At 38.0% G+C, this 21,282-nt stretch overlaps 1 protein-coding gene and 1 long non-coding RNA gene across 4 annotated transcripts in view; one reads left to right on the forward strand and one right to left on the reverse strand.

The window, feature by feature from the left end:
- The window catches only part of BLTP3A (bridge-like lipid transfer protein family member 3A), a 59,384-nt gene that overhangs the window by 24,212 nt on the left and 13,890 nt on the right, over positions 1 to 21,282 (reverse strand). For all 3 annotated transcript variants that reach the window (XR_014491966.1, XM_083358285.1, XM_083358284.1), the window contains exons 2-13: positions 15,623 to 15,785; positions 12,875 to 12,913; positions 10,640 to 10,731; positions 9,496 to 9,685; positions 9,072 to 9,212; positions 7,650 to 7,820; positions 5,851 to 6,022; positions 4,871 to 4,957; positions 4,053 to 4,223; positions 2,719 to 2,873; positions 1,166 to 1,307; positions 360 to 553 (exon numbers count right to left, since the gene is read on the reverse strand). Coding sequence is in view for 2 of the 3 variants with exons in the window: in XM_083358285.1 (XP_083214411.1) it covers positions 360 to 553; positions 1,166 to 1,307; positions 2,719 to 2,873; positions 4,053 to 4,223; positions 4,871 to 4,957; positions 5,851 to 6,022; positions 7,650 to 7,820; positions 9,072 to 9,212; positions 9,496 to 9,685; positions 10,640 to 10,731; positions 12,875 to 12,913; positions 15,623 to 15,785 (1,717 nt within the window). In the remaining variant the exon portion in view is untranslated. The remainder of the gene's footprint in view (positions 1 to 359; positions 554 to 1,165; positions 1,308 to 2,718; positions 2,874 to 4,052; positions 4,224 to 4,870; positions 4,958 to 5,850; positions 6,023 to 7,649; positions 7,821 to 9,071; positions 9,213 to 9,495; positions 9,686 to 10,639; positions 10,732 to 12,874; positions 12,914 to 15,622; positions 15,786 to 21,282) is intronic.
- LOC310637766 lies at positions 415 to 7,793 on the forward strand. The gene is made up of 7 exons (XR_014491967.1): positions 415 to 578; positions 1,038 to 1,224; positions 2,711 to 2,950; positions 4,712 to 4,820; positions 6,430 to 6,579; positions 6,780 to 6,921; positions 7,658 to 7,793. It is a non-coding gene; the product is annotated as an uncharacterized lncRNA (long non-coding RNA).

Here is a 21,282-nt window from a genome sequence, read left to right on the forward strand (position 1 = left end):
TGTGATCTCACAAGACATTTGTTGTCTACATTACAGAAATATACTCTGTTTAAACAGTTTTACCATAATTAGGAGACCTGACTATTCTTTTTTATTATTCAAAGACTTGTACTACAAGCACTAATTCAAGGAGAATTTTACTTAATAGAGCCGTAGGAGGAGAGTCATCTTAGCCTATGGTAGCAAAATTTCACAAAGAGTCTGGTAACACCTTTTTCAACTAACCACGTTTTACGTGAACTGCTGAGCAAAGAGTTTGTTCCACTGAAAGAAATTCTCCCTCGTTCATCCTCCTAACCTCAAGAGTTTTTTGTCTGCCTGATTTAGGATACAGTAGAACCAAAAGCAAATAAACAAACCTTTAACATAAAGCCATCCAATCTAATATCAATGTGTTCCTCTCTTTTCCCACAGCTCTCCAGCTTGTATATAGCTTTAAACTGTTGTAGACTGCGATAGAGATCAAGGCAGAATAAATTCAACCAAAGCATGCTCCGTGTGTCCAAAGTGAAAACCAAACCATTCATCTGCAAGTACAAGTTTGGACATGGGACTGGTGAAAAGAAAAAAAAATACAGGTTAGTGTTCCACTGATGTCTTGTTTCCAACAGCAATCAATCTTGAAATCAATTTTGAAATGCTTTAGATCAACCATTGACCGTGCTAGCTGGGGATGACAGGGGATTGCAGTCAACACATATGGAGACTGCCTTAAATGGGTCTAGAGCACAGGTGCCAAACTCGCCGTGTCACGTGACGTGTTGCAACGTATTGCGACATTTTTTGCATTGTCAGAGCTGGTGTGGGCGTGGCTTCCATATGATGCAACCAGCCCCACGGGCCGGCAGTTTGACACCCCTGGTCTAGAGGGATGCCTCATGCCTCCTACAGGCCTTCTTTGGGAAAAATTTCCAAATCCCCCAGGGAGACAAGAGCATGCACCTCCTAAACGGTAAGAAAGAAGCAAAAAGAATAGGATGCTTCCAGGTAAAGAGCTCCGATAAAAGGGCTGTGCAACTGCTATTCTATCTTTACAGGATTCTTGCATGAAGAAAAACATGACTGAAATGAAAGGGAAAAGAGTTAAACTGAAGGAAACAGTAATGTTGACACCTTTATCAAGTTTTGTAAAAGACTAGAGGAATGTGATTCCTGAGATGGTCACCTGGAAAAGTAGTGTGGTCTGGAAAATAGTACTCCGTGAATACTAGATGGATTGCTGACGTATGTTCAGGAAGATTCAATAATTTCCTCCTGCATGAAAGTAATGTTGAAGGTTTCTTACTCTGCTGTCCAGCTGTAGAAACCTGGAAAGCAACAGAAACATAGTGTAAATAGTTATATACGTATGAATTATGACTGTGATACTATTTGGTGTTTTAGGCTTAAGTATATGTAATATGTAATCTAGGACTAGAAAATTTTAGAAGAAGAAAAACACCAGAAATTGAAATGTTGGAAGTGCTATTTTGTTGTACTGTTCAAATAGTATGATTTTGTGTTATAAGTAATCCATTTGTTTTCTTGGGAAAATGAACAGAATATGAGACAGCAGTTTGAACTGATTCTTATTCCCTCTCTTTTTCCTTTCTTGAGTTTTGCTCTAGTGCAATTCTTTTTTTAATTAATCATCTTAAAAAAGAATACAAACCATAAAAGACAGGAGCTATATCAAAATAAAATATTAAAATATAATTAGCAAAATGCAAGTATAGATAGTCCTCATTTAGTGACTGTCTTGTTTAACAACCATTTGCAATTATGACAGTAATAAAAAGTAACTTTACAACCAGTCCTCACATTTACAACCATTATAGATCTACAAAATAAAAGAAAGTGAGTCAGTTCACTTTGCTTAGCAACCAAGTTGCCATTCCCAACTGTGGTAGTTAAAAAAAGGACTGCCTGTATGTAAACAAGGGATCTAAAGTGTCATGGATATAACAGTTTTTCAATATAACCTTAGTCATTTACAGAGTTATAAAATATGGCATATTATTTCTTAAAAGAAAAGCAAAATTGCTATTAAGCTTTAAACTCAGAGCATCTGGTTAATGCACTATAAATCACTGACTAGAATTACAGACTGTTACAAATTAGATCAATATTACAAATTAATTTCTTATAAAGTTGAAACACAGGCTCCACTGTAAATGCAAAAAATCATAAAAAAATTGTGATACCAGTTAAAAATCAAACTTGAAAAAATTAAACAGGCATACGTTTTCAGTTACCTGTTCTTTAAATATCGGAAAAAAATAACCAGATATTTATTGTTTGGCTCTGAAGGAAAGAAAATTAAGAAACCAACTTCAGGTTTTACAAATCTTATTGAATGAAATTATATTTATAAAAGATGGCAGTGGTCCTTTGTGCTGGTCTAGCCCATCATGTCCCACCAATGACGCTTGGGTGGGATCACCGAGATAAATAATAATCTATTCTTACATATGATATCAGGCAAAACAGTCAAACTAAAAGTTCCCTGAAGGGGAAGAAGACAGATAACAAAACCAGGTTATTATCTTTTCCTTAGTGTGGAGAGAAGCCCAGTGACCACTATTAGTTTTGCATGCCAATAAAAGATGCTTTGTTGCATTTATCTCCAAATGCCTTGATTCCTTATTTAAGTGGCATTTCCCCCCATCAATAGCAACAAGCCAGAGATGAGGCAACATATCTGTGTGATGCTCACTTTTCCAAATTTTAGAACTTTACCTGATGAATATCCAGATCGTCAACTCGAACAACCAGGCAACTGGATCGGAGTCTATTCCATGCAGGTCGTTGGAGTCCTAGAAGGGTATGAGGGGGAGTGCTAGCTGGATGTAACCCCTTCTCCGTAGAGCTTTTTGGAGAACTTGGAACAGCATCTTAAAGCAAAAATATCATAATCATCAGAACAAATTCTTCCTTTTAGTCCAGAGGTCCCCAACCTTTTGGGCACCAGGTACCAGTTCTGTGGAGAAAGGTTTTTCTGTGGACCAGAGAGTGTGTGGTTTTGTGTGCTGCCTGCATCCCATGGATGGGGCTTAGCTTGTTTGTGTGGACTGGTTGCTGGCATGCTGCGACCCGGTACCGGTCCAAAGACCCAGGGTGGGGGGCCCCTGTTTTAGTCATTAAAATAAATCCTTAAACTTAGAAGTATTGTGCTCTCCCTTGCTCACCTTCGGTTCTATATTGGCATGAAAAGTGACAAACCAACAACACTGCACACAACATACATATAGAACTTTATGTGATTGAAAATTCTACTTTAGAAAACAATCACTAGCAGAGACTCGGAAGTTACAGCTTGCCTTATTTGTAAGTTATTTTCATAGCTGCCTCTTTAGTAATGTCCTTTCCTTGACAATACTTAACAGAAGAAGGCAGAAACTGCTTTTTGAACAAGGATATTTTAAAATACCTTAAGATGCAGAGGTTATCTTTGGACTCACCCACGATTATAGACAGCAAAACTTCAGAACTTCCCTCCCACCTTTAATACATACAGAAGACAGTGGTACATGTGCTCTTGTTGTGAAACAATTTCAAATGGAAAGCACATATTTATATAAAAATATACACATCTGATGTTGATTCCAGGGTTTAGCTTTCATAAGTTCTTAAAAGTACTACCGGTAGAACCAGCATCCTTTGCAGTTTGAAACACCAGGAGCTCTACTTTTCTCAGACATTAGTTTTTAGTACAGTTACACAGAACCCAAATGTGAATGTATTATTTCTTGACACACAGTATCATAAGTTGTACCCCATCCCTATTCCTGAGTTTCACTTTTTAATGAGACGCATAAATAGCACAGTGCAATGTGGATGCTTCAACGGTAGTTTATTTGTATGGTAAAAGTTGCCTTGACTTCACTATTCAGAAGTATTTGGAAGTTAAATGAGGTTTTGGCCGAGCAAAATAATCAAAAGAGGTACTTTGATAAATATAGGAGCACATATGAAGAATTTTTGAACGGTTAACAAAGACATGCAGTTGCCAAACCTGGCATGTTTACTCTGAAAGCTGCTCCCAGCTACCTTGATAAGGAATCTTGAGTTACCTGGTCTCTTTTTGATGGGAGATTCCTTCTCTGCAGTTTTAAAGAAGGCAGAACTTATTTCTTCACTACATTTTCCCATCTTGTTTTGGAATTCATTCACTAGTTTTTTTGCCCAATGTTCCCAGGTCTCCATGGCATCGCAATATCGCACCCAATGTCTGCAGCTATCTCCTGGGGGAAAAAAAATAGGGAGTTTAAATTGACAAAATGACAATACTTCAGCCATACAGCTCATTTCATTCTTGAAGAAACTCACTTCTAATTTGAACCATATCTCTCTCTGATCAACCAAGTTAAAAGGTTTTATTGTTGTTTAATTGCACAGTTAATTTTCCTATTGAACATTTATCAAGAGATAATTGTCCATTTTCCATTGCTGGTTAACAAATTTTGCCATTTGATTCCAAACCAAATTCTTAATATTGTTCCTATATCTAATGGAATTTGTACACAGTAAATGTATATTTGTTACTCATAGTTATGCTCAGTAATGTTGACTTCCCTTGATGTCTTCTTTATTAAAGGAAATCTTATATGTCCACCTTTAATGACATAGTATAAATGACATAATTCCCTATTTTTTCTCTGATCACAATTATATGATTGTATTTAAATTTAAGTGTCAATGATAGCTGGGCATTCTATTGCTTCTTCTTCAGGAATGGGCTATATGTTCAGCTCTTCAGAAGACCTCCATTGCAACCAGTTCAGAGAAAAGCTAACAGTATCCCTGCATTCTTCCTCCTGCCACACTCATTTCACTTGCTGGTAATAGAATATTGGATCTTATGGAAAATCTCACTAATTTTGCAACATACCTGCCCAGTGGAAAGGATAATAGTCAAAGCCCATCCTCCTAAAAGTTAATTGCATTGCACCTCCCATTATACCATGGTTGGAAGCACCTGTGGTAAAATGGAATAAAATTAGACAAATCTTGGTTGTGTATGTCTAGTTTACACAAATAGAATATGAATTGGTATTCCAAAATGCAACACTCTGAAAAATATGCATTGTTTTAATAAAAATGAATTAGGTCTCACCTTTTGGAACATTTTTTTTAAAAATGATATCAAATATATAAATCCCTCAACATCCATTTTTATTGAAATTTTTGTTTTAAAATATTTTCATTAGATTCTCCAAAACGTCTCCATATTGTCATATAGCATGATTCTATTATCGAACTTTATAATTTGAAAATTAGATCAGGGCAGATATAAGTAGATAACTAAGCTGAAGATAACCCATAAGTATCAAGATATTTATAGCAACCTTCCTTGATGCTTGCATGTCTTCCTATCTACATTAGTCTTTTTAAAAACATTCTTTTAACAAATACGAAGCTATTGTGTTAAAAAGCATTGGCCTTTAACATTACTTTTATTTCCAATATAGGCCATAGCTATTTAGACTCCATTAGAAAAATGGGGAATGTGGCTGCTGCCTAGTATTTTTAGGAAGAAACATCTGTACCCCAAAAATAAAGATAAAAAGGAAGAAGACATTCTATGAGAGAGGGGACAGGAAGACATGGTGGGGAGCCATTTCTCTAGTTAATAACTTTATTTGTGAAATTGTATCCTTATTGTAACTGTAACTGTAGCTGTACCTAACATTCCATGTGTGTCCATGAGCTCAAAATAGAGTTCTTGCTACTGAAACGATTTTATAAAAAAGCTGGAAGAAAGAGGAACCAAGCTGAAACACCTGCTTACAATTTCTGCACATATCACTAGGGGAAAAAAGATCCTCACCAATCATACTGCTCTCCCAATTTCAACCCACGTAAAGCTACCTGTTTCTCGAGTGTGGCTATCATCACAGATGTGAAGGTCCAGACGGGAAATAAGAAGGTGATAGGAAGACTCTTTCATATCATACAACTCAAAATACTGGCTGATTGCTTTATGGGTGCTGCCGAATGACTGGGGCCAAGTCTGTTGGGTACTGGGAATAGGAGGTGTGGTCTGTAATGAAGGAAAAAGAAGTTCTAATTACCTACAAAGAACCCAAGAGGAACAATGGAAATGATATAGTATCAACAGACCTCAAATCATCCTATGGAAACAGAAAAAAAAAACGCTTTGAAATGCATTAATTTAAGGCAATACTTCATATTCAAATCCCTGAATGAATATTAGTAAACAAAAAGCCAGACAGGAAAATAGGGATCTTGAGATAATCGCTAAAGACTGTTGCTAATTGCTGTTATTTTTGCAGGGGCAATACGGGAAAAGGGGAAGGGAGGACATTACACCTGTTTCTTAAATTACGGTATAGAAAATATAGTGAATGGGATTAACCCACATTGGAAAATAAGCATTTCTTTATTTGTTTGTTTATTTATAATTTATGGTCTGCCATCTTACCACAGGGTAACAATCATTGAGATCATGACTGAAGCCAAGGAAATATGAATGAAAGAATCGCTGTCCCTCACCTCCAGTCAATCACCCAGCCTCAAAGGCCAAGACTTTAGAATTTGTAGCCCTCCAGATGCAGCTTGATCTTGAATTATCTGCTAGTAGGCATCTACTCCCCCCTTCCTCTTTCTAGTCATTAGTAAAAATGTTGAGGAATACAGTATGCAGGAATATATACTTGCATCTCGCTTGACCCTGCCCTAGATGAGGAACCATTAATGAGCACTGTATTCTTGAGTATGGTTCTCCAATGAGGTGTGAAACCTAACACCTAATACTGTTCGCCCACATTTGCTTGTAGATAGCTACCCGAGAAGATAACAAAAGGCAATCACAGGACCAAGGGAGGCTGCAACTGCCAAAAATGCGAACCAGTTGCCAAGTGCCTGAATCTCAATCATGTCACCTTGGGGCACTACGACAGCAAGAACTGCAAGGACCTTGTAAGTATCACTCATTCACTGCCATTGAAACTTTAATGGTGACTGAACAAGTGGTCTTTAACCAAGAGCCGCCTGTTCAGTTTACTATGTAGTCTTGTGAGAAGCAACATGGTAAACCATTGGAGGAAGAGAAAACAATATTACTGTTTGTTCCCCTCTTGCTAATAAGATTTTTTTTAAAAAAATCTTAGTATGCCCCATGTTCACATAATATCCAATTTGGATCCAATCCTAACCATGTATGGAACAGCACGTGCTTCTGCTATTTTGGCAAATTAAAACTTTGTGAGCTATAAAGTTCTTTGTGGTTTGGCACCTGCAAATGTGATGATTTGCTTACTCCAATCATCGGAGGAGAAGCTATTTTTAGCTTCCCACTTTTGGGAAGTAAAAGGAGTCAAGGTCAGGTCTTGCTGCCTTTTAGTAGCAGCACCAGCTCTCTGGAATGGCCATGACACATTCAGGAAGTTGCTGAAGACCAAGCTGTTCTGAGAAGGATTCTAGTTAAGACTCAGTCATCTTTATATTTCTTACTGATTAACTGGATGGGAAGAGTAGCTGTTTGTTTTAAAGATTTGTTTAACTTTTAAAATATAAGATTAATTTTGCCTATACTGTATTGTGTAAACTATCAGGAGTTAACTCTTCTTATAGTGAGGGAGGGGGAGGGAGGGAGGGAGGGAGAGAGAGAGCATATCTTAAAAACTACATGTGTTAAACATGCTTACTTGGACAGGTTCAGGAGCGAAACTTTTTCTCTGCTGAGCTGATTTCTCCATGGCTTCACTCAAGGACTCTGCATATTTCATCATTGCCTTAAGCTGGGAGTCAGTTAGCACCCACAACAAGTCATCAAGAAGGAACATGAGCTTAGATGCCACCACATTGCAATCCTTTGTCTGGCTCATAAACAGAAAAATATCAGCACGCTGTCTGAAAAGATTTTTATTTATTCCCAAGAATAAGCAGCTTCAGTGGATGGCATTTTTAAATTATTTTTTCCATGTTAGCAAATGGACTAATTCATAATTCCTAGATAATCTTTGAACACAAGAAAATGTATTACTTTTATTTGAAAAAAGAAAGGAACAATCTTTATATGATAGTACTTTAAAGAGGATGTTTTGTATGATTTTCAACATGTATTTATAGAATACTTTCCTTATAATGTGAGTTAATACAATTTTTTAAAAAAAGATGCTTGATATATACTATTGCTCAAAAGAGTCTGGGAAATCAAGAAAAGTTGATCAGAGTGGCTGTAAATATGAAGTGAGCTCAGGTAAGTATACTTCAAATTACTTGGAAGACTACCACTATATCCTGAGCATTTAATGGAAGCATTCCTCTCAACCCTTTAACAACTCTTTAAAAACCTACAGTTTATCAAGTTTATGTTCAGACCCTTTTTTCAACGACACAGTCCTTGAATTCCAAATGGGTCACTTAGTGGTAGTTTGAAGTTATGACCCTAAAAATTACAATCCAGACTTGAGGTTTCAATGTCTGCCCCCCACCCCATAGTCACATGACATTTTTGGTACTCAGCAACCAGTCTACATTTACAGTTGTTTGCACTGCCCAGTGGTCACATTACCACAATTTTCAACTTTTTGCCTGAAACTAGTATTTACTTCTGTTCTCCAGCAAAAAATGTCCCATAGTGAATAATGGGTTCACTTAATGACTGCAGCATTCACTTTATTACCATCATTTGCCTAACCACCACAGAAAAGATAATAAAATTGGGTGCAATCACATGATCACCCATTTAATGACCATCACAACTTACGACCCTAATTGAGGGCTCTACCTGTATAACGTGTATCACATCTATTATTATTATTTTTTTTTACTAAAAATCAAGGGTCTGAAATTCTTCATTTATAAAAATAATTGTAACTTATGCAACTGGGAGCGCCACATTTTGCAGCTGGAATATATTATTCAAATGTACATGTTTTTGTTTTTTTAAATCCACAGGTCTTTCTGTTTTCCAAACTCCAGAGAAGCTGTGGGAAGATGTCTCCCATTCTGGGTGGGCTGGGAATTCTTATTGTTCACATCAAAAGGTATTATGCAAAGTATCTGAACTCTAGTTCTATCAATCATTCTACTCAATAATACTTCTCAGCAATATATATACTCACCTTTCTCTTAAGCGATATTTGGATTTTACCCTGGTTAGTAATAAGTCTCAGAGGGGTAGTGAGGGGATCTTGTTCTCCATTTTCTGTAGCATCAGCTTCTATTCGAAGAGTCTGCCAGGTGAGTTCTTTAAATGTTAAAACCTATCCGAAGGGAAGCAAGGGGTACAAATTTTTTTTAAAAAGTTCGTAAAGGTGTTGTAAATTATAGATTTGCCAATTAGTAAATTAGTGTTGTGGATTATAGATTAGGAAACAGACAATTTAAAAAAAGAACAAGAAATTACAAGCAACTTAGTTTATTTTGAAATGGATGTGGCAGACTACAGTAATCAAAAAGAGGTGCAGGGCAATGAAAAAGGGAACCAAATGTTAAAATCTTTGCAAGTCTACAGAAAGCATTCCAAATACCTGTTCATGGACCTACCTCTCCCTTATGTGAATCAGTGATTCGGGTAAAGCGAAGATCACTTTGCTGCCAGGTGGGGTTGACACTATATCCTTGAAGCTGCCATAACTCAAACGATGCATGGAAGGCCTTGGAGTGTATCTTGATGGTAATTGAATTGACAATAATGTACATACCTTCCACAACCTTCTCTGCAAACCCATATTCACTGTAGAGGAGGAAATAATTTTTAATAGAGTACAATGCTTTAGCTCATCTTAACCATTAAAGTATGTAACACTGAAATGTGATAGCCTTAGGCAAAGTTATGTTTTTTCTAGGTCAGGACAGATAGCCAGATTGTTTTCTTTCATTATTTTATCATTAAAAATATTAAACAGAATATTAAATATCTTCATACATCCACAAACAAATAAACCTTGCTTGCCCCATAAAGCTGATAACAAAAGAAGCAAGAACCATACGGATTGTTTTTTAAAAGTTTTCTTTGCTATAATTCATGCTTCAAGCAAACACAAAGCATATTATATATTGCACAGCTTTTGTTAAATATTGGTCCCAAAATGACAATGTGATATAGTCCCAAAGTACACCGGCAACACATCTTATGTATCTTATTTTTCTTTTCAAAAAGACAACTTCAGTGTCATAAGAGAATGCTTTCTTTTACATCTTTCTTCTTCAGCACCTCAAAACAAACAAACACACACACACACACACACACACACACACACAAACCAACAAAAAATTTTTTACTACCCCTCCAACATCTGGGAAAATTAATCCAGGTTAATTTCCTAATGGGGGTTCCATATAGATTAGCTGTAAGAGATGCTGCTATTATGCTTTTAGTTGCACCTTATTAGAAAAATATGAGAGTGGCTATAAGAGGAAGATCTCAAGAAAAAAGACTGAAGGGGGAATCTGCATGATACTTCAAATTAACATGCATAACAAGGGAATCAAAGTTCATCCTATTTTATGTTTGAAACGTGTTTTTAAAAAGATGTGCCTTTGATTGCCTGGTTGCACCTGCCATTTTTAAACCTGTTAAAAACCTGCTAAAGACACCACTGCTAAAGACATCACAGTACCATTTGAACTAGAAAAGCAAAGACTGCATCAAAAAGCACACTAAGAAAAAACTAGAAGCAGATTTAACCTCTGTCCTGAAGCAACAGCAATGGGAGACTGTCCGTTGGGTGGCCTGGGCTCTTCACATGTTCGCATCTCCACTTCAACTTTATCCAAATACTGTGAAACAACAAAGAAGAAAAACATGGAGAAGTGGTATGAAAGTACATGGAAGGAGCTAGGAGATAATAAGGTAAAATTAAAAAAATACTAGAGGGTTAAACAATAAGGATTCTTTCCTAATCTAGTCACTGGGTTACACATCATATTAATAGTAACGAAGTTTGTTTTTCTTAGCCAAGCCTATAAATAGAGTGAATATTTTGGGATTAGCTGCTGACTAGACTGTGGTTTAGCTTGGCATGATATGTGAACAGAACTATATGTAAGTTCCTAGTCCATTTCTGGTTTGCTTTTTTGCCTTAATGTAGCTTCTATGAATCCACAAAGATGCAAAGCACAGTCATAAAGTTACAAAGAAAACCATCAAACAAACCAATTAGGAATTTGTCAAAATGACTGTTCAACAAACCAATTTGCCAACCCTAACCCAGAATGGGATTTTTATTTTTGACTGATTTTGATGTGCAAAACCATCAATTTATGTTAGCAATAAACAATGCTAATCTGGCTTAGAATGGGTAAAAATTAATACTGTGTACAGTAATCTCACCTTTTAGTTCCAAGCTATTTAGGACTGTTTCGTATGGTGACGTTTTCAATATGCTATTTCTATTTAGAAATTTACACACTATCCCCCACACTAATAAATATCACTGCTGTTACTATCCAAAAAACATCTAGCATAAATTAGAAGCCAACTAAGTTTAACATCCTCAAAATCACTCCCAACTAAAGGAATGACGAAGACTGACATATGGGACCTGAAAAAAGAAGAATTATGTCATTAATAACATAAAAATAGCTTTGCTGAATCAGGCCAACTCTCATCTTAGTTCAGCATTTTGTTTCTCACAGCAGATAAACAGGTTTCTCTGGCTTGCTCACAATCAGGAGACTAAGACACATGTCTCTTGCCACTGGTCCCCTGCAACCTGTATTTTGAGATACGCCGTCTCCAATCCAACTATGTATCATTATGTTTTCAGTATGAATAGACCTCATTAGACTTCTTTATAAATTTATCTAATTTTCTTTTGAAGTCATCTAATTTAACAATCATTACCATATTTGAGGTAATGAATTGTAGATTAATTATGAAAATATATAAAGAAGAACTTGGTTCTAAATCTGAACTTTTAACCAACCTGTGGGAAGTCAGCCCCCCGAGAAAGAAATATTCTTGGAAATATTAAAAGGGCAGAATATATTTCCCTAAAGGATTTTAAAAGCAGAAACCAACCCTGCCCCCAAGTCTCTCTGTCCCAAGCAGAAACCAAGTCTGCAGGAATGCAGATGTGATAATCTTGTCGAGGAAACTGGGATTAGGAAGAAAGATCAACATCAGTCACAGCCCCAGGGAAGCCGGATATGACCCTTGGGACATAATAGGATTAACCCACCACCATCAGAACACCAGAAAGGCACACCCAGACTCAGGTCAGAATACGTGACACAGGAAATAGAAAGCCTCAAACAGGAACAGGAAACAACCTCAAGAGCCCCAGAAGGTATAAAAACCCACTCCCCACATGTGCTCAGTCTCTTTCTTCCAGACCCATCTTTCTGTCTGGTTCTCCTCTTCAATAAACTGCAACCTTCTTTCTAAAGCACTTGCCATGTTGTTTATTCCCGGCTTGGATGAATCACAATGAAGACTTTTCCTTCAACAAACCCAAACAATTGCATTTGGCTAATTTTCTTTCAAACATTTTTCAAATACATTTCCATAATACGTCTACAGTGAGTCTACCCATATATACAATATCAGATATAGCTTAATAATGTAGCAGAGTAATACATGTAAAATGCTATCAATTCACATTTTTTATAGGAGTATATGTCAATGTATCCATCCAAAACTGGGTTCTTATGAAAAAGGCTTACAAACACAATAATGCTGAACACTAAGAGAAAGATCGATGTATTTTACAACTAGCTTAATTACTTTCCAACATTTATATGTTCCTCACAGAAATTACATAGAACTATGCTTACAACTATAACAAATCTACCAGTATATGGAAACCAATAACGGTATTATCCACCTTATTTCTAGGTTTAAAAAAATGCTTTTTAAAGACATAAACTAGATTACAAATTCTTACTAATAGATAAACCAGGAGATAAACAAGGCCATTACCAGACAGATTGGATGAGTCTTCAACTTAGTCCACTGGATCTGAAACAACAGAACTAATGTTAAATAAACAGGAAATGCTGAAAGGTCTAAATAGGTTTAGGGTGGTACTAACAAGATCAGTTCAAGCACATATTTGATCTGAAAAGTAGCATGACAAAATTTGCTGCATGGAAATACACACTCATTAAAAACAAAACCATTCCTTATTAAATACTCTGCATAGAAATGCAAATCTGCTAAAGGAAATAAAGTAATATTTTGTGCTGTGAATTTTGATGTCCTTTGTCAAATGTACATTTAAGACAAAAATAGTGTTATTTATAGGTTATTTCTGCTCTTGAAAAAGTATCACAAATATCAGCCCTTCTATTAGGGGAAATGATGCAGCCACTTCAGAAAATAGATTGAATTAGGTGAATTTGATGGCTATGCCTCAAACTGCTACCCTACAAATTCACAATCTAGAACACCTAATTCATTACGTCCAAATCATAAGGACTTAGGAGCAAACTACTCTAAGGAGATATTCAAAGTAATGTATTATATAAAATACTTGTGGCCTCTGTCAACACAACAATACACATACAGTTAGTAAAATCTATTATTATGGCTGCTTGATCAGCAAATAAGAGATTGCTTAGGGAATACTATTGCCACCAGGGAAAAGTAAGCAGGTGTGGAAACTGCTTCCTCAAGCAGTCTTTTTTTTTAGCCTGCCTCTAAAGATCACAAATTATCCTACCAGAATTCTACTCAGAGGAGTAACTGACCCAATAACATGCAGTAGTGAAAGGGCACAAATTAATCACCCACTTCTCAGTACTAATGAAAGTGCAAATAAATGTTTGATAAAAATTGATAATGGTCTTAAAAACTAAAAGCCTACCGTAAATCAAACCTTAGAATGAGTTACCGGTAATAAGAATTTTACAAAACATTGGACATGTAATGAATTATCATGAAATTCACAAAACATTATCCTTTACAACAGGGGTCCACAACTCCCGGGGTCTGTTAGGAGGTGAGCAGGCAGCACAGCTGGAGGTGAGCAGTAGATGAGCAAGCAAACCCTCCCTTCCCACAGTCTGTGGAAAAATTGTCTTCTACAAAAATGGTCCGTGGTGCCAATAAGATTGGGAACCACTGCTTTAAAAGCTTGCTATGCACTAAAACTCCAATTAGAGAATAACATTTTAAAACTAGTGAAGCTAGCTTTTATCCTGTTCTTTCCTTTTTTTTCACTACATATATAGTATATGTCCATTGCTTATTAAAATGAAGTTACTAGTCATCTTGTAACCAAGCACAAGATAATTTTGGAAGAAAATATTAATAAATAAATGCAATTAATTTCCAAGTAAACAGCATATGGTCATATAGGCCAAACTTGCAGTGTTATTTTATATTGTTTGCCACTGGTTTATATAATAACCGTGAAAATAAAGATAGCAGAGAACATAAAATATATTTTGTTGCAATCATAATTTTGTTTTTTGTTTCTCAGATATCAGGCTTCTGGAAACAGAAACATATAAAATATTTTTATCTCATTATGAGGATCACAGTATTGCAGTCTGAGAATGTCTGACTTATGCAAAATGAAATCACATTAGCATACTTTTGAAAATAGAACTATCATATACATCTTTCCTATACTTACTAAAAGTTGGGTCCTGAGCCTATTGCATAAGAAATTATTACGTGCCCTTAAATATGGAGCATAATAATTTATTACTGTAACTTGTAAACAAAGGCTATAACCTATATTAATTTATCAGCAAGTATATTGACATTATGTCAGGAAAGAATGCATATAACACACACACAAAGTTAGAGAAGCTAAACAAAAGAAAAATATATACACAAAAAAACAGTTTCTTCATTACTCAAATAATTTATCTGTGCATGCATTGAACTGAGTAGATAAATCTGATGTTACAAATGCAATTTTTTCCTAAAATGTTTCAATTATTAATCCTCATTCAAGAAAATGCAGCAGGTAGACCTGATTTTGCTACTCCAACAGAAAAAGATCAGAGCTATACTTTTTTATTAATAAATCTTTCAATTCATTTTTCACGAAGCTTCTGCCCTTAACACCAATCCTAATGGTGCTTAAATGATTGCTTGCTTACATCAACTGAAAAATTAATTTTATTCCAGAAGAAGCCTACAGCAATTTTTTCAAGAAGGGAACACTCTGTTCTTTATATTAATGCACAAGTATGACCACAAAATATAATCTCTCCAATTATGCATGAAAGCAAGTGTCAGATGTGGAGCCTAACAGCAAACTGGCAATCATTTAAAACCAAATGTAATCAGACTGCTTATGTTATAATTTCTAAAGCATCTGGGATTCAGAACTTGGTCTTTTTTTGCCAGTTACTATAGCACAGGAGCCCCATCCCCCGGACTGCGGCCTACTACCAGGCCAGTCTGTTCAGAATCGGGCTGGGCAAGTGGCAGTCGAGTACACACACGCAAACCTCCCCTCACATGAGCGCAAATAGAATTGTGCACGTGCCTACCACTCACACAAAACCATCCCCTCTCACACACCCCGCACTGGGCCGCCAAGCCGGAAAGGTTGGGGACTGCTGCTATAGCAGATCTCAAAAGTACTTCTATGGGAAGATTTGTAGAACAAGTCAAAGCAACTTTTACATCCAAGTGAAAAATCAGAAAAATAATTAAGACAGAAAAATACTAAATATCATATTAATAGTTATGGCAATTTTGGCTTACCCTAATGGAGGCCTTGTTGCAAAAAACTCGAGTAATGGCTAGCCAGGTGGGCAGATCCAGCAAATTCTGCAGAACTTCTTCATCCAGTTCTAGATTAGTCAACTGCCCCTGCCCTTTGAGGGTGCTCAAGTTGATCTTATCAGGGGAGAGATTCTTTGTAAACCTGTAGTTAATAAAATTGGAGAGAAAATTAAACGCTTCCATTGATCAGAATACTGAGTTAAGATTTGGATGATACAGTTTTAAATCCCATCCAAGAAACAGGTGGGATGCCATTATGTTAGGTTCAGCCACTGTTTCATATCACAAACATTTATAGTAGGAAAATAATAAGAAAACATATCATTGTTTTAATATACAAACAATCTAACTGCTTAAGTTTACTCTAGCAAGAGAATTAAAACAAGACATTTGTCTGAATACTAAAAATATGTTTTTACAAGCATAAGTATATTAGAGTTCAATTTTGGGTGGCTAATTAGGGACCATGATTCATAGTATTAATTCGGGAGAAAAAATACTGTACAGAAATTTTGAAGATATGTTACTATGTACTACAGTGTAATGGAATGGGGAAAAACATCAAGTAACTAGCAATAATTTTTAAAAATGGCTCCATTTAAAAGTGGGCATGGAATATTCTATTTTAAATTCAACCCTGATTTTGAGATTGTATTTCTATGATCTGACTTAAATAAATGTGGAAAAGTTGAGCAGCAAACCTCTTTTCCTATTTGTTTGAAGACTGAATCTGGCATTTCCATGCTAGCTATCAAAACTCTGAATGCAAAAATTAAAGTACATAGCAACTGAGGAAGGTATCGAAATCAATAGCCACTAATACAGCTGGAAAATAGGCCCTTTCACCTAGTCAGGGTCCAGGTCTGTGCATAGAACCAGGCTTTAGTGCCTTCCCAAAGGTTAGCAGAGTCAAGCCCATCCTAATCTCTGAAGGGAGAATGTTCCACAGGGCAGGTGCCTACACTTCCTGGACACCACCAACTTGCAATTCCTTAGCCAATTGGACCTGAAGCATACCCGCCCTGCTTGATTGGACAGACTGAAGGGAGAGAGAGTCCCTCAGGTAACCCAGTGTCAAGCCATGAAAGGCTTTAAAAGTGCACCCATTACCTTGAATTGTACACAGAAACACCAGACAACCAATGCAGCTCACAAAATACTGGTTTACATGTACCAAATAACTGGCCCCACTGATTTTCATCAGCTCATTGACACCATGCTGCAACTTTCTGCATCAGCTGAAGTTTCTGAAAGCTCTTCAAGGGCACTCCCAAGTGCAAAGCATTTCATTAATCCAGATGTGAGATCACAAGAGCATGAGTGACAGCGAGGAAGGCCTCCTGGTCCAGAAAGGGCATAACTGGGTGTGCAAACCCAAAGTGTGCAAAGGCCCTCCTAGCCATGGTTGTTCCGATCTTTGGATAGGATCCATGAATCTAGGAAGAACCCCAGATTGCACACTAGTTCTGTCTGAGGCAGCGCCAACTCCATCCAAAGCCAAAGATGGAAACCCCCCAATGCCAGAAGTTCCAAACACCAGACACCACTCGGTCTTGCTTTGATTGAACCCAATCTTGTTGCACCCCATCTAGACCCCACAGCCTTCAGGCACTGGGATAGGACATCAGTGGCATAATTCAGGTGGCCTGGAGGGGAGAGGTAAAGCTGAGTATCATCAGCATACTAGTGATATCTCCCCATATACCGTATTTTCCGGCGTATAAGACGACCCGGCGTATAAGACGACCCCCTACTTTTAAGAAGTTTTTCAAGGTTTTGTCTTATACGCTGGAAAATACTTACATGCCCTGCCCGTCGCAGAGGAGGCGAAGGCCCGACTGGCCCCGCCAGCCCTCCCGTGCTTCTGCCAGCCCCTGAGGCGCAGTGTTTCCCGGGCGGCAGGCAGCGCCGGAGGGCAGCCGCCACCCCGCCACGGCCGACGCCGCGACTGCCTGCCTCTTAAAGTGCCCACCCTGCATCCCTCTGGCCAAGGCAAAGGCGGCTGATGAGGACACCGACCTCGCTCCACGGGCGGCGGGAAGAGCTGCCACGTCTGGGGACTCCTCCTCCTCCTTCCCCCCTCCTGCCGCCCTCTCGCCTCACGAAACGGCCTCTTAGTCCGGCGCGCAGCTCTGATCCCGGCTGCCTGCTGGCTCGTCTCAGTTGCGCTGATGCGCCCGAGCGGCTGCTTCTCCCGTCCTCGGCGGCTCGCACTCCTAGTTGCAGGCTGCTCTTCTGTCACCCGCCGGGAAACTTGCCAAACCGGGAGAGCGACTGCCACGCCCACGCCCCGCCTGGGACGCCGCGCCTGCCTGCCTCTTCTGGGGACTCCTCCTCCTCCTCCTCCTTCCCCCCTCCCGCCGCCCTCTCGCCTCACGAAATGGCCTCTTAGTCCGGCGCGCAGCTCCGATTCCGGCCACCAGGCTGGCTCGTCTCCGACAGCACTGCAAATAGAACTGTGCACGTGCCTACCACTCACACAAAACCATCCCCTCTCACACACCCCACACTGGGCCGCCAAGCCGGAAAGGTTGGGGACTGCTGCTATAGCAGATCTCAAAAGTACTTCTCCCCCGTGGGGGGAGAGAGCGGTGCTCATGACAGGTGAGTCCAGCGGGCGCGAGGCCCTCCCCTCGGGCCAAGAGCCAATGGGCAGCGCCGCCTTTGCATGGGGAGAGCCGCCCGACGCTCCCGCCCAGCCGTGTCCCGGAGCCGCGCCGGAGTTAGCTCAGTTGCGCGGGGCGGCCCGGCTTTGCAAGAACGGGGACGCTCGACTGATTTGTTTTTTTTCCGGCGTATAAGACGACCCGGCGTATAAGACGACCCCCCAACTTTTGAGAAGATTTTCAGGGGTTAAAAAGTCATCTTATATGCCAGAAAATACGGTACTGTCAGATGACCTTACCCAGCAGCCTCATGTACATGTTAAACAGTTTACAACTGAGTTAGCTGTCTTCTGTAAAGTAACATCACTTCAGAATTTTCCCACATGTGCAATAAAGATGTAACTAGGATTACTGGAGAATTATTTAAATTTTAGTTAGATTCATCAATAGGTAATCTGCAACTAACATGGTAACTTTTCAAGAAAATGTTCTATTTATAAAACATGAGTCAGCATCACAATGGGGTGATGTAATAAGGATGTTACTAAATGTGGTCTGTAAAAGGACCATATCCTCCTTTGTGCTCTGTTCCATTCTTAAGCACATACCTATTCCTGCATACCTATTCATTATGCTATTCTGTTTCAAAGTAAATAACATAGAGAATGTGTATTAGAAGGTCAAAGAAATTAAATACAGAGAAAAGGAAATTTAAACTTAAAATTTATAGCTATATATTTTCACACCAATACGGTAACTTTCTTCCTTGCAAACAATCCTTGCTTCCACTATCATAGCCTTTTGTTCTTTATACTTTTAATTTCTTAGGAAGCTGAGCTGTAAATACTCTGGCATAAAACTGAACAGCATTTCTCAAATTTTACTGTTACTTCTTGTACTCTTTCTATCAGAATCTCGACAATTTCCCATGCATACTTATTGAATTATCTCATGTCACCAGGGTAATAGAATAGAAAAAATAGACATACTTCGTCCAGATCTGCCACTGCTTCTTGTAGACATTCATGGAAAAATAAATTTGATTATGCTGACAAAGCTTTTATTAATGACATGACAAACCAGATTTACAGCTTAATTGGAAAGGAACAAATTAACATCTGCTGCATTTTTCACACTAAAGAGGCTGCTTGCTATGTTGTCCTTTATTCTATAAATCTTTGAAAGCAATTTAAATACAGTAGCTGCCCCCTTGACAGTAATAACTCTAGTTGGTGAACAAGGGATTAAAACTAAGGACAATACAATTTGCAAAAATAACACCACCTCATACAATTAGATGACATATTTCTCAGGTCAATCCATTTTTAATCAACAAATCAAGTGTTAACACATAAAAAGGTTGACTTAATAGGTATACTGCAAATAACCTGGCATCGTCCATGGTTATACCCCATAAGCAGCATCTTGAATAGAACTTGAAACTGTTCTGGAAACCACTAGATCTTACAAAACAAAGATGTTACATGACTTTATTGAAGAATGTCTAAAAAGTCCCATGCCCCTGAATTCTGGACCAGTTGCAGTTTTTAAACACTCTTCACAGGCAGCCCCCTTGTCAAGCATATTACAATAATCCAAGCAGGGATGAATAGGGCATGAGCTACTCTGAGTACTTCCTCTCAATTCACAAATGGGTATAACTGGCACACAAGCTAAACCTGCGCAAAGGCTCTTTTAAGCATGGCTGCCACCTGTACTTTGAGCAAGAGACATGATTCGGTAAAGATTCCCAAACTGCACACTATCTCTGTCTGAAGGAGGGCAATCCTATTCAAAATATAAGCGCTGCGCTGCCAGATTGGACCCCTGGCCTATCTAGTCCAGCAGCAGTCTGTTCTCAGAGTGGCCAACTAACTGCAAAAAGAAGCCCACTACTCTGCTAGTCTTTCAGGCCACCAGGGTGCTCTGATCCCCTTGGAGACCACCTCCAAAGTGTTGTGTTTTACTGCAGCTCAATACTTTCAGCTGTTAAAATTCTAGTTTCCCATTCCCAGCAAAATGAAGGTTCACAACCCAACACCCGGTCTCTTAACCTTCCATAATGTTGTACAAACTCCCAAAGTCCTGCACAGCAGATCCTGGTGCCATTTTTTAAAAGCAGTATGTTGGTTCAGCAAGAACCAACAAAATAAGAAACAACAATCTTTTAAACAGTCTGTCTTTTCTTTCGCTTATTCACAGAAAAATGTTATGTTTAGCTCTCAAGCCCATCAGGCAGTCCACAGTTTTCAAAATTGATTGAAAGAGATTATACTATAATCAAAATCACATAAGAAATTGTGTGTAGAGTTTAAGTAATTTGCAGTGATGACAGAAATTTAATTTCAACATCTGAAAAACTAACATTCAAGCATAATCGACAACAACTTTATTGATTAGCCCTTGGGCCATATCAAAGTACAAAGTTCCAGCAACAAACCGTCACCGAAACTAGATAAAAACAATCCGAAATGGAATTTGATAAAATACAATTTAAAATGGAATTAAAATACAATTTAAGTTAAAATAGTAATAAAATACAAATTTAAGATATAGATAAAATATGGTAACATTATATTTCGGAGTCGCCCTTACAATCTACCCCAATCAGTCCCACATATGCAGTTAAGATCATAAGAAATTGTGTGTAGAGTTTAAGTAATTTGCAGTGATGACAGAAATTTAATTTCAACATCTGAAAAACTAACATTCAAGCATAATATAAATTTATAGCTGTCTTGAGGATCACAATCTAATTATCAACTAAATAATTTTGTAGCGTAACTGGATTTTGAAAATCTGAACTATAAAGCTTGTTGAGAAACCTAACTGATCCCACAGAACTGATTTTCCATTTCCTAATTAATGTGAATTATTTCAGCATTTATGGTATGCTGTATTAGTTATATTAGTTTCATTGACCGGGCAAATAAACCAATAAGGATTTGAGTTTTTTCAAAGCAAGAAATAATTTCTCAAACAGCATGTGTACCTCTCTGTTCATAGACTCCCGAACATTGGCAGTAGGCCATT

Source organism: Vipera ursinii (genome assembly GCF_947247035.1).
Source record: "Vipera ursinii genome assembly, chromosome: 3".
NCBI lineage: Eukaryota > Metazoa > Chordata > Lepidosauria > Squamata > Viperidae > Vipera > Vipera ursinii.